Source organism: Xylocopa sonorina, chromosome 8 (genome assembly GCF_050948175.1).
Source record: "Xylocopa sonorina isolate GNS202 chromosome 8, iyXylSono1_principal, whole genome shotgun sequence".
Taxonomy (NCBI): Eukaryota; Metazoa; Arthropoda; class Insecta; order Hymenoptera; family Apidae; genus Xylocopa; species Xylocopa sonorina.
Window position 1 is genome coordinate 3878366 of NC_135200.1, and position 13853 is coordinate 3892218.

Consider the following 13853-nt stretch of genomic DNA (forward strand, 5'->3'; position numbering starts at 1 on the left):
ACAACAGTGTCGAGTCGCGAGAGATGTCGGCTATAAATCGATCAATTAAGAGGGATAATCGCGGAAATCGATTCGCTCGATTCGTCGTTATCGAATTTGCCCGGATCGCGGAAGTCACGAGCCAGGTTACGGACGGGTACTTTTTACGGGCTGCTTTTGCGCGGGGGCACGTGTTCCCTTGACGAATAAATCCGCTGGTAGCGGAAATTCGGTGGAGCAAGGGGATGGAAAAGGAGCGAAAGGGAAGAGAGTGGTCCGCGGAGAAAGAGAGGAGTTTGTGCCAGTCGGATAATTGGCGGAGAGCAATGCGGCGCTTCGCTGTGGCGGTACCTTTGGCCCAGTGGTTCTCACGATTTACTCGGTACCCTCGACTTTGTCGCTTCTTGGCAACTGTCGACTGTTAATCCTTATCATTTCAAGATCCTTGTAGCACTTTTGCTGGTCGACTGAAAAATATTTTAAATATCCTGGAATTTTTTTAAACATCATAACAGTAAACGCAAGAATCCTAATAACAGTATTACTGTCTAACAAAGTGGAATAATGCAATAAAGGTTAGAGAATTAATACATAAAAGTGCTTGAAATTAAATATTTTCAGTTCCCAATAATATTTGTACAACTCTTCATTGATAATTCTATTAGTTTCCATTGAGATTTCCGCGAGTAATTCTCTGAAGTGGCATTAATTAGTTCACCAGCGATGTAATATTCGAGAACCACTGGCTGGGGACGGGTACACCGTGAGGATCGAGGAGCAAAGACATCCTCGGATTCAGGAGAGCGAGCAGCGACTCTGGTAATTAGTTCCACTAATCAGTGACCCCGGGTAGGGAGGGGTAAGCCTCTGGACTAGACAGCAGGACTTGGTCACCGTCACCGCCATCTTAAACGATATCTCTACCCGCGAATGGATACAAACTAGCGTGAGACATCGAGCTAATTCATCCTTGTCCACGCGGTGATCTCTATCGACGAGATTCCGAAAAATCGCCGTGTATATCCTCGAGTGCCTCGTATTCGTCTCCTGGATAGCGATCGACGTGGGGCTATTTGTTCACTTAATTGTGCAATTAACCAGCCGTGGAATTTTCCGTAAATCGAGGAGATAAAAAACACTTTGATACATTCTCGTAGTCGATACCCCCGTTTTCTGATGCGATGAATTATCGGATCCATGAAACGGAAAGTGGCGGTAATTTAAATTTTTAAGCGGATTACTTTTTTTCTGCTCCCTCGCAACGATAGCTGTATCTTATGCCCCTTGGATTTTACTCAAGGAACCTTCCTCTTCTTAAATTCGTGTGTCTCGGTGAGTTATGATTGCGTCATCCGCGCGCATATTTTAATTTATAACGCCCAATGCGCTGCGTCCGCAGGGGTTACTTGGTACCCGTATCCCGTCAGGGTGGAATGCACCCCTCATCTTACTTCCTTCCTTCCGCTCCCCTTCTGTTCATCTCGCAGCCTCTTCACCAGCAGCTGCCAAACCTTCGTTTATCTGCCACTTTAAGATAATTTCTACATTTGCAATTGTATCGGGTGGAAAGGCCACATAACTAACCAGTCGTTTGCACTCAGAATGTTAAGAATACATTTAGTAGTTATTATATATGATATTTAGAATAATACATGTACATTTTTATTCTGCACGAAGGTAGTACATATTCCAATATAAACTTTGAATTAAAAAATTTCGATCTTAGATATGTTGTTAAATAATGTTTCGCACATTTATCATACACTGATATCATAAAACTCAGCGTCGCTCACTGATCCATGACCGCTCGTCAGATCATCGCGAACAGTATCACGCACAAATTGGAAAGTAGCTGGCACGAGAAAAAGCCAAGTAATCGAACCGATAAATCGAAACGATGACTCGGAAGCATACAAAAGCAATTCAACTCCGCTCAATCTCGAGCTCGATTTATATTTACCTACGTAAATATTTCGACCATTCACCGTCCCAAAAAGATACCTGAGGAGAAGTCGAACATTCCCAAGTCCCAAGTCAACGAACCTCAGGCGAAGCGAACTTTTAAAACTCCCCTCGCTCGAAGGGGAGTACGCGAGGAGCCTCGCGTCGACGCAGGGCCATTTTCTTACCGGGTTCGATTTATAGAACCGATCCGAGATTCCCGTACGATACGGTCCGCCGTTTTCACCGTTAAAGCCTAAGGAGACCCACCACACTCTCTCTCTTTCTCTCTCTCTCTCTCTCTCTCTCTCTCTCTGTGCGTCTACCATACGTTCTTTTCCCCTCTCTGTGTATGTTACAGGCGAGCACTGCGAACGACAAGACCACTGCGCCTCGTCGCCTTGTCGAAACGGGGCCGAGTGTCTGTCGCTCGAGGACAGCTACAAGTGCACGTGTGCACCCGGCTTTACGGGGCCGAATTGCGCGGACGACATCGACGAATGCGACAGGAACCCGTGCAGACACGGCTCCTGCAAGAACATCCACGGATCTTACAAGTAAGTCGAACGACATCATTAAAACCGGCTCCCCACCCCTATCGCCGCTTTACATATTAGCCGCCGCGTACGTAAATCGCCCCGCTTTCGCCGTTTCCGATAAAACGGCGTACGCGACTCAATTTCGCGCCCCAACCCCGCGATTTCGCCTCGCGTCTCCATCCGCGCTTCACGCCTTCTTCCACCTTCGCAACCCTTTCCAGGTTACCAGCGGCCGTCTCTCTCGGCTCGCACGCTGGACCTTGGCGGAGATGCGTATCGCCGTGCACTTAACGTAAATTTTTATCATCGACTCGCGAGATCGTTATCGCGACGGGTCGTTCGCCTGCGGAACGGGCGGGCGCTCGACGTTACGCGATCGAGAGATCGCTTCGAGGGCTATCTTTTGGTGCACGCGTCGCGTACGCTCGATACGGCGCGGTTCAATTTCGACTGGTAACGTCTTGTTACAAAGTTGCAACGGTTTCGCGTGTCTCGCGGAATTCCAAGAAGAGAACGGTTATTACGACACGAAGTTGTAACCGAGGTTTTTAATAAATGTGCTCGATCGACCAGTAATTTAACGATGTTGTATCGGTGCATTTTAAACGGAAATTTTATTCGTTCAAGTTTGAACGTGTGCGTCGTCTTGGAAAGAAACTTGCTGCGATCTCGTGCAATTTCTGCTGTTGATTGAAATCCATGGAGTGAAACGAGTATTTCCGTGGGACTTTGTAACTAAGTACCAAATACGAAACTCGAACGGACGAGATATACTCCTACTCTCACACAAGATTTTCCTTGCAATTCTAGATACAGCTCCAATCAAATCTAACCAATTAAACTTATTTCATTCGTACAAGAGAAATCAATACAGACGAAGCAATAAAATGCTATATTGATAAACCATCTACATTGTCGACAGCGATAAAGAAACCAAATATAAACGCAATGATCGAAAGATACAACTCAACGTACCCTCAGAAACTCCCTGAAGAACTTAACAAAAGCGAGACCCCCAAGCTCAGAGGTTGCTGGTCCGCGGAGGGTCGTGCTTGAAGTCGCGCGGTGCAAGTTCCGCAGAAGAGGAACAGCACTGTCGCAAGGGTAGCCCAAGGGGCGGAGGGAAGAAGGATTTCGTGGACGACGACTGGGATTTCTCCTCCTCGTTGGGGGGGGGGCAGGGTGTAGGGAAGGACGGTGGGGTGCGTTCGCGGAAAAGGAACGAGCTCGCCAAAAACTGGTTCCAAGCGGGGGACTCGAGGCGGCGCGGAGAACATAAATCCGCGCTTTGTTGAGATCGAGTCGAGATTAATCGGGGCCGGAGTCGAGCTGACTGCACGAGAGCAGATAATGTCGCTGGGCCCTACATTATATTGAATTATATCGGCTCGACGCCGGTGGCTGTAAGTGTGCGCGGACACGTACGCCCCTGGGACACTTTTTGTTTCCCTCGCCAGGAGCAACTGCGCGCGAGAGAGAGCTTTGTCGGTGGGACGAAATCCTGTCCCTTCTCCGGTCGCTTTGGATGTCTTCATTTTTGTAGCCCCCGCGTACGAACGTGTCGATGCACAGTGAAGCATCGATGGATACGTTCGGATACGAATTACCAAAAACACGGGTAGATTTAGGCGTCGAAGGTTGAAGGAACTACCGAAAAAGACTGGCGAAGAAGGTACACGCTGAACGAACGGGATGAAGCCTTCAAGTTCTTCTTGTCACGGTATCGTGCGCTAAAATTATCTCTCGTTTCCTGGAGGACGAAACGTATACTGCCTTCTCATCGATTCTCTTCAACCCCTTAATTTTCGTTGCCTCTCTCGAGCAGAGGGTATCGACCTGCTTGAAAATTCGATGCTGGCCAGCCTACGCGGAGCCGACACCCCGCCTCGACCACCGCTTCCACCGTAATCGCAGAAGCGGACATCGTAGCCGTGTACCACCCGCGATATTTCTTCGTACGGTTGCACAGCGACGAGAGGCGGGGGATAAAGGAAAAGAAAAAAAGGAAGAGAGCCACGGTGATGCCGGCGCGCACCCTTAATTGAACGGTATCTGGTTAACACGGACGGGGCGAACTTGTAGTCGGATAGGAATAATCGAGGTTTAGCCGGCTAATAAATATCGACGCGAGGGGTTAATCGCGCCGCTACCCAATAATTCCCTTTAACGCTGTTAATCCGCCTCTGCCCGCGGAACCCTGTAACCCTTCCACAGCTGCATAGTTAACGCCGCGTATTATGCATGGACGTACGAACATCCCATTGCGCGGCTTGCATTAAACCAGTGGTGTAGAAAGTGTTTTTCATCGCGTCTATCGATACCTGGACGAACGTACGCCCAACTACGCTAAGAAGAGACGATAGAGCTTGCTTTTCTCTTTTCTCTTTTTCCCCCATTTTGCTGGGATTTATTCTTTTTCCTTTCTCTTTCTCTCTTTTTCTCTCTTCTTGACTCCCTTTCTCTCGTACCCGACCTCTGTTACGCCGGCTGAGGAGCAATAATGTTCAATTGGGTCTAATAAAGACTTTGATGTGGCATGCCTGACCGCCAGGTGGTGCTGGCGAGAGCTACTATGTTATTAAATAGTTAGGCTGAATCGGTGGCCGAGCGCGCCGCCATGGCTAAGGACAGACACTTGGTCAGGCCCCGTCCGTCCGGGATAATTAATCGGATCCTTACCGCCAAGTATTTAGTACCGCGGACGCGATCGCTGATAGCGTGATGGTTAACTTGGTTAAATGTTGTTATTAGACTTTAGAGTGCGGATTTCAAACGCGATGGGAAGTAATGGAATTATATATTTTAACGTGTTTATGAGGCTCCCTCGTATCCCGTCTCGCCTTTCAGTGGGTCGATCTCAGTTTTTCCGGATGCTTAACTGTACCAGCGCTGCCATTTTCTCGTTGCTTTATCTTTAGGATAACTCGAGGGACTTTGTAGAATATCCTGTATTAATTTTTATGCTAGGTAATTGAATTTATACCGCTTAATGGCTTCAGCAGATATCGCTACGGAACATTGATTACTGTCAGTAAATATAAAAGCTATTCACAGGTGTAGAACGATCTCTTATTACGATAATTAATATGAAAGTCGACGTTCCTCGGATGAAAACATCATCTCGCCCTCGACACGTGTCAGAATTAAGGCAACAACGAGATAAGTCGAGGAGGACACCCTCGGGATCACCATTCATTTCCCGTTTCGAACATTAAGGAGCGGCGATCGCCGTCCGCACGACTACGCGCGCGAAAAAGTGCGCGCGCCTCGGGTACGCTCGCGCGCGCGCGTGCTCGGGACAGGATGTGATTTATGAAACGATCTACCCGAAGTAGAATTTAATTGAGCGGAGGCGAGGCAAAAGGAAGACGAGGACGGGGCTACGGGTGTTCCTCGGACCCACCCCCGCCGTTGGGTCCACGAGCGGATCTTGATAAAGTGCGGCCTCCGCAGCAATTTTCGGCCGTGGCACCGATTGACCCCGCCGGGTCGAATTCTTCGCGGCTTCTAGCTCGAAACGGACGCACCTGGTCCGCCCTCTCGTATCCCGGAATGTGTCCACACCTGTTCCCCTTCACCTTGTTCTCATCAACGGCACGGCTTCGATCGCGAGCCATAGATGCCTTTCGCCTTCCAAAATTTCTGTTACTCTCTCGTCCTTCTCCTCTTTTTTTCGCCATTCTTACGGTCTGTTGCCTTGCGCGTATTCGCTGACCGAATTTCTTCAGACCTGCAAGAAGAAGGCTTCTGATCGTCGATAGGCTGTTGGGATTCCTTTCGAGGTTCACTCGTGGTTGCTGTGTAAACTAGCCTTCAGAGGGTTGAACGGATGATCGCAGACGCGACTGAATGAATTTGTCGAATGTGAAAAATAATTAGAACGATAGAAGGTGGCGGTAAGGTGGCGAGAGGTGACGCGAGAATCGAATTGGAGAACGAATTTCCGTGGACGCGATCGCGGCCAGAAGGAGGCGAGCAGCCGGCGTGCCGCGAACGAACGATCCACTTAAATTACACGGCCGTCGCGTTCCCCGCGCGCTTTTCCATGCTCGGGAGCAGAAAATTAAAGGCGGCCGCGATCGGCTATGTATGTTAATGCTATCAAGATCTGTTGCGCGGTCGTTGTTAACCTTGAAGCCGAAGCGGTGGAAGAAAGTAATCTAACGAGGGGAATTCGATGTACGCGCGCGTCTCTGTGTGTCCGTTCTTTCTCACAGCCTTGTCCCATTCGTCCCGTACAAACTCTCCTCTCCCGTTTTCCGTCTCTCTCCCTTATCCAGACTAAATGTCACGCGTCTCTTACAATCGCGCGCGTAACATTTATTACACGCCATCGCTGGGAGGTGTGCTCACGGTCGCGTCACGTACGAGGACCAACGTGCGATCCGTGGGCACTCGCTCGACTTCGTAGCCGCGTCCACGCAGCGAGGGAATCCTAGGCGAGGTCAGATCGGGTCGCTTGGCTCTCGTTCCCGTTCGTAGAAACTGCGTCGAGGGAGGAAACGGGGGAAAACCGAGGACGTCCGTTTCGCGGAACCCGTTTCTCGACCGCGACACCGACCGTCCACTGATAACTACGTGCCTCGAATGCGAACGCGCGGGATTTTCGAATTTCGTCGAACAGCGCGCCCGTCCTGGCCGCGCGCTTGGATCCTCGGCCGCCATTATGGTCCCTCGTGCGCGTCGCGGGTACCTCGCGGTACTAGGATCGTCTGGCTCTGTGTCAGATGCTGGTTTTGATACGCGTCGGGAAGTTGAACGGTCGGATCCTTCTGTGGGGATGCACGATTAACGCGGCTCTTCTCGGGAGGTCCTTTACGTGTCTCGAATACAAAGGCGCTGGGTGTAAACGCGGCGTCGCGGCGGTTTTTCGCTCGCGAGGCATTAGAGTTTATCTTGGCAATGCTAAATGTGTTGAGTTTATGTATTCTCTCGCTCTGCACGCGGACATTGTATAATTTGATTTAGTTGTTTTTTCATACACGTGTATTTTGTTTGGACTACACAAGCGTCTTCTTCTGTGATTCTTCGAGAAATTAATGTTAGAATTTGATTTCGATATCTTTTATGTCTAGGTTTTCTTTGTTTAGAATTTTTCGCATACTTAACTGATAACAGAATTCACTTTTAAAGGAGTTAAGTTGCCTGTACATTGTCAATAATGTTGTTAACGCCGATAAATGATATAATAATCCGCAACTTGAAGTAACAGCCTATCGCTGGAAGAAATTATTCTCGGCTCGATGAGTTGGTTGGCTGTTTAATTATTATCGCGGTATGTCGGTCGCGCTTCCACCGTGTAGAATCGCGCAGAATGGTGTAGGCGTCGAAGGATAATCGCTCAATCTGCTCGCGCGGACGACAAGGTCTACCAGGTTTTTCAGTCGGGCGTGGCTATCTATAGCGTTATTCGCACCTCGATCTTCGCGGACAATAAAGATCTCCTTTGTCGTGGTTTCATCTGAACGGATAAGAAATTGCAAAGATTTCGTCTCGTCGAAGAGGAGAAATTTTGTCAACCAGAAAGCCTGTTCACCCTTATTTTACTTTTACAGATAATTATCGCACATTGCAATAACGACTCCCTCGTGGAAAGAAAATCGCATCGATACTTATCCGAACACTCGATTTCACGGTATAAGTGGCGTTAGTATCGTGATAACGTAATCATTTAACGATATATTACATACTCCTCTAGTAATCGCCTGAGGGCGTGTTGCATTACTGTGCGACTGAACGCGGAACGATCCAAGTGAAAGGGAACATTATCAGATTAATAGTTTCATAATGATAAAACGTGCAGAATTCTACATACTTGTAGAGAAAAACCGCACCACACCGCGTACGGTGTTTCTTTCGATCGATTCGTTGTCTAAATTGCCGCGTCGCGCGTAAATCCTTAATCATCTCGTAGCCGTCTTTAAAACGGCTCCCACGTGAACGACAGCACGCGGTTAATTACAAAATGTTCCCATATAAGGGAGGGGAGGGCTAAATTGGACGAAAGTGTCCCGGTATTTTCCCGGTTCACGTGAGAGCGAAATTTAGCGAACGGCTGGATAATATCCAACGGGGAAGTTGATCGTCGAGGACCCGTCTGACGTAACGATTATCGAGTCCAACCAATTCAGGCAATTACGACGGTGGGAAAGCGCCCTGCGCCCGGCGTTCCATTAGCCCCGTTAATCCGCCGTTTATGCTCCTTACTTTACGCGCGGTGCATCCGTTTTGCGTCACGGCCCACGGGACACACAATACCCGACGCGGAATTAATTGCCGCTCAAGTGTAACCGATTAATCCGGCAATTTGGGCGGCCCGCCAGGGTCGGGACGCCACCGCTCCCAAGATGAATGAGTTTACTACGGAACGGCGACGGTGGATGCGCGTTAATTAACTCCCGACCTACGAAGATGACAGGATTTAGCTCAAGGATGAGTACTCGCCGCGTATCACGTGCAATTATACAGAGTGTTCGGAAAAAAAGCTATTCAATATTCATATTGCACGTAGAACACGTTGTACCGAATAGAAAAGTCTTAGTAAACATAGGTCTCAAGGTCAATCGTTTATGAGATATATATTTTTGTTTACTGGTGTTATGATTAAACTTAGTTGGTTTCGAGAGGAAACACTTCGATGATAGGAAATGTTTCTATATAAAGATGTCGCGTAGATAAAGGAGTTCCATTAACAGGACCATACGTAAAATGCACATTTGTAATTTCTTCATTCGAATTTCTATGTGTCTGATATCCTCAGTAGGATACTTTGTAATCGTGTAATATTAACGAAATCGATGATTGCCGTTGCATAATTGACTGATCCTGGATGCAATCTACTGTCGACACTTGGATGAGGACGTTCAGAGCACGGTTAGAAATAGTGGCGTGAAAGAAAAAGTGTTGAAAGCAAGAGATTGGAATTTCGAATAACGCGATAGATAACAGTGAAATACTAGCGTGGAAAACCGAATTTGGCAGCTACATGTTCAGAAACATGGAACATGGCGCCCGCATGCAATCATAACGTTAATCATAACGTTAGCGAACAGAAATGTTTATATCTTACAAACGGGTCATCTTTCGACCTAAGTTTACCAAGACTTTCTTACTTAATACAACATGTTCTGTATACGATTAATTATCAAACGATATTCTTTTAACACCTCCTGTTATTAAACGCGTAGAAATTGTTGCTTGGATATTTACAACAAACATCGTGCCACATATTCGACAATTTTCGTATGTTTGACACGAACTGCACGAACTGATAACGAAATTGCAATCGAGGCATGGTACGTTTGTACTTGAGGTTATAATAAAGTTTCTAATCGCGAGCGTAGCTGTAGATCGAAAAATGGCCACAGTTGGCACGAATAGAATAGATCCATTCCAGCGGAACAATCTTGCTCCCCGTTTTACTAAACGCGTAACGGAGACGGTGATGTATAATCAATGAGACGATCCAGATCCCTCTGTTCGACACAATGTTAGGAACAGCACTGTGTAGCAGTAACGTGCGAAAGAAGAACGAGAATGCGCGGGAACCGGAATATCCTTGCGACATCCGTTACTCGACGATCGTAACGCGCGGGTCATTTTTCCCGCGATTTTCTTCCCGTCGCGTTAAGATCGTCATTTAAAGGGGCGAGGCACGGAAATATGGGTATTTTGTACCGCGTGATTAAAAAAACGGTAGAGGAACGTACGAAAAAAGACGTGTAGTTCATCGCGCATATCGTTTTTACCCTCGATCGACATAAATAACCGATCAAATAAACGGCCATTTTGTCCTCTTCCTTTTTCAATCGCACACGTCGAGAATTTCTTTGGCACCTACTGTAAAATTTTACCATAGCATCGAAGCGTACACGCCTGTAATGATCTCGAGCGACGCGTATCGGTGGCTCGAGATGAGGGGTTATCATTAATCGGCAGTACGCTTGGTATTCCGCGCGAGAATGTTTCCATCGTTCCGCGTGATGACCTCGTAAAGAAGATCACCGTGCGCGACGCCTCTTCCTTCGATCGTGTGCGATTACAATCTGATCGTGGTCGTTCCAATTTAACGTCAATTAAATCGACGAACTTCGCAAGAGCTACTGTCGATTTTCGACAGCGATGGACGACCAGGCGATCTCTCTGCCGCTACAGATTCGATTAATCCTCGATTCGGCCCAGAACCGAAATTGAGCGTTCAAGGAATTTTCATTAAAGTATTCGACGCGCGTCTGAGATTTATTTATCAGCGTTCGTACAGCGGAGTTTCTGTCATACATTTTTTTTTTTCATTTGTGAAATGGGAGACAAGACTGTTCCGCGAAATGATTTCATTTTATTCATGTTCTTGCTCGACGATAATCCTGCTTCCGTATAGGACTTGGATATTAATCACTCATTTAATTGCGTTTCATAATTAACAGTTTTATAGATTCAAGAATATGAAACCGACACATCAATCATTCTAAATCCTTTGTTAGTATTATGTGAAAAGTGTTATACATTTCGTATGTAAATTTATACAGTCGCGAGTGTACAAGGGTCGATGACTCTCGAACAGCGCTATATTATAATTGATCACCTCTCACATCTGTACAAGACCATTATAGATAATCAAGCCTCGCACCGATCACTCGTATGTCTACATTTTCTTTCACTTAAAAAGTATACATTACACTTATCAGAACCCCATCGATGTTTAATATCGTAAAAGGTAAAAATAACGATCGTTAAATCCCGTTTCGCGATCTCGTTCGAGGTGATAGGGGTGTACCTATAACGAAACGAACCGAGGAACCAGAAAAAAAGCGACTTACTCTCCACCGTGTCCTTTTCTGCCCCTCCCTGGTGTCCACCTCGAGAAATGCGCTACGGATTGTTCTTTCCCCTCTCGTTCACCCGTTTCGCGTCCTTTCCGTTCCTGTTCCTCTTCGTGGAACACGCTCGTCTCTCTTTTATTCCGTTCGCCCTCGACCAGCCGGCCCACGAAATAACTGGACGTCGAAACGAATGGCGAAATTATGCCGCGGCCAGTGGTACACACTCGGTCCTGTTCATCACGGTGCAAAAACCTCTCAGGGCTAGATCCTCTCTCCCTCTGGCTCTCCTGGTGATCCTGACGAGGGAGGGGGTCGAATAAAATCGCGAGGACGCGCGGTGGGCGCGCGCGATGATAACGAGGACCGATCGTGACAAACTGCGATCGATTCGTCTACTCGGATCCGGTCCCGCTAGTTTCTTCTGCACAGGGTGCGCGGTTTTTTTGCATCCGCGATGCGCGCGAGCGGACCGTTTCTTGCTGTCAATTTTGCGAGCACGCTCGCGCGTTCTTCCGGACCCGAATGACTTCATTTCGCAACATTATCGCGTACGCGTCTGCTCGCGATGAAATTGTGGCAGGAAAGGAGAGAAAGAAAGAGAGAGAGGGGGAGCGGTTGAAGTGTGGCACAAAATCTTCGATCTGCTCGCGATGGAAATTGATTTCGTGATCGATCGCGAGAAGTATCATTGGCGTTCCGCGAAAGGGGTGACTGGGTTTGGACCGTCTCGTTTCTTCTCGCCGATGCTACGGTAGGAAGAACGGGTTAAGTCGTCATCCGCGTCGCCATTATTTCAGACGTAACAATTTGTAAACTCAGAGGCTTATCGCCTTTCAAGGGTATTACTTAAAAAACTTACGTACAAGGAGTTACGCAAGAGAAATGTGTGTTCATTTTGAAAATTGTTGCTCTTTCGTTAATTTATTTATCGACGAGTATCGCGCGGCGCGATGACGCTGGTAGTTGAGACACGTCCAGTGTCGGTGGCAGGAGTCCTCGAACGCTGAGGACTTAATTGCCAGCAGAATCTTAATGGTCATCGCGCGCCTAATTAATTAGCCGACCGAAAAATAGTCGGTCGTGTAGAAAAAAGAAGCAAACGTAATATTCGACGAACGCTGCAGCATTCAGGATATTCGAATCTTCGTCTATTTCTTTCTTTCTCGACGGAATATGAACAGATTGAATTATCGCGAGGAAGAATAACGCGTCAAGCGAAGGGGATCGTGACGGATAAAATGAGAATACTTCTCGATGTCGGTAATACACGCACGTATGCAGCATCGAAATTGTTTCCACGTTCACGAATACCAAAACACCATTTACATTTACATTTTTGTGAGTGGACGATGTCAGACGTCAGATAAAATCGACCGTGAAAAAATACGGCCGTGTTTTCGACGGTTTTATATTTCGCTGTAAATTTCCAAATTTGTCGAAACAGGGGGGGAGGGTACAAATAGGGGACGTAGCTCGATGCGAGCAGCAACTTCGACTCCTCGTCTCCTCTTTTATTTCACCGTCCGAGCGTTTCCTCTTCTTTTTTCCTCTCTCCTCTTCGAGAGCCACGGGGAAGCGCGTGTTCAGCTCCGAAAGCACGGCGCGCGCTCGAAAGCCCGCTTCCCAACTGGTTCCCGGATCACTTCTGACATATTTTCTTGGTTCGACCGTCGGGACCAACGCTCGAACTTCCTCCTGTCGCGTACAACCACCTCGCTATCCGCTATGAATCATACAACGAACACGCATAAACACCAACGCGGCTAAACCCTTCCTCGACTGGTCGAGAATCGAATGATCGTCGAACAGGGCTGCTACAGTTCATACACGATCAATCATGTCGAGTTTCGTGCAGATATAAAAAGAAAACAATAGCTTCAAAGGCGATATCCCCCTTTTGTTGGTAAATAATCCAACAATTTTACAACCGCGTTGCGAAACGCGGTTTCACAAGCTCCCAGCTAACGCTGAATTTAAATAACGCGGCGAATCGAGTCCCGTGTCTCTCGAGAGGCGATTTATACCAGCATCCGCGTTATGCCTGGTCCGTGCTGTTTTCCATAAAGTGAGTGGAAGCGAATTTCGCGTTCTCGTCGGACCATTCGCAGTCCCGTTTCAGGCCACGAGTAATCTGCGCGCGGATCGAGGAGCCTCGAAAAATCGAGCGTATCGAGAATCATCGGTGGTCACCGATGTGGAATAACGGATTAGACGAGAGGGGGATTTGCGACGCGGGCCTCGATGAGAGGTAGCTCGAGCCAGGATTGCCGCCACGCTTGTCCGTCGAAGGGGAAATCCGGATCATCCCCTCGGCCCTTGGAAACCCTCGCTCGTAAAAGGCCCGCACGAATGTGCCCGCGAGCCATTCCGCTCGCACAACGCGTGTAAACAAGTGAAAATGAAATCTCGAAATTGGCCACCTTCGCTCAGGCGCCGGAGACGCTGTTAAGCGGACTCGTCAACAGGGTTTAATCAGAATTTTCGTGCCTGCGGCACGCTTCCGCCTCCGGTCTGTTTGCCCCGATCCGTGGTGCATAAAATATTCATACGGACGGATTAAACGTGATTTCTCAGA

At 47.8% G+C, this 13853-nt stretch overlaps 1 protein-coding gene across 3 annotated transcripts in view; it reads left to right on the forward strand.

The window, feature by feature from the left end:
- The window catches only part of N (neurogenic locus Notch protein), a 245395-nt gene that overhangs the window by 88675 nt on the left and 142867 nt on the right, over nucleotides 1-13853 (forward strand). For 2 of the 3 annotated variants that reach the window (XM_076899547.1, XM_076899548.1), the window contains exon 4: nucleotides 2282-2477. The exons of the other annotated variant lie outside the window; for it this stretch is intronic. In XM_076899547.1, the coding sequence (XP_076755662.1) occupies nucleotides 2282-2477 (196 nt within the window). The remainder of the gene's footprint in view (nucleotides 1-2281; nucleotides 2478-13853) is intronic. 3 annotated transcript variants of the gene reach the window in all.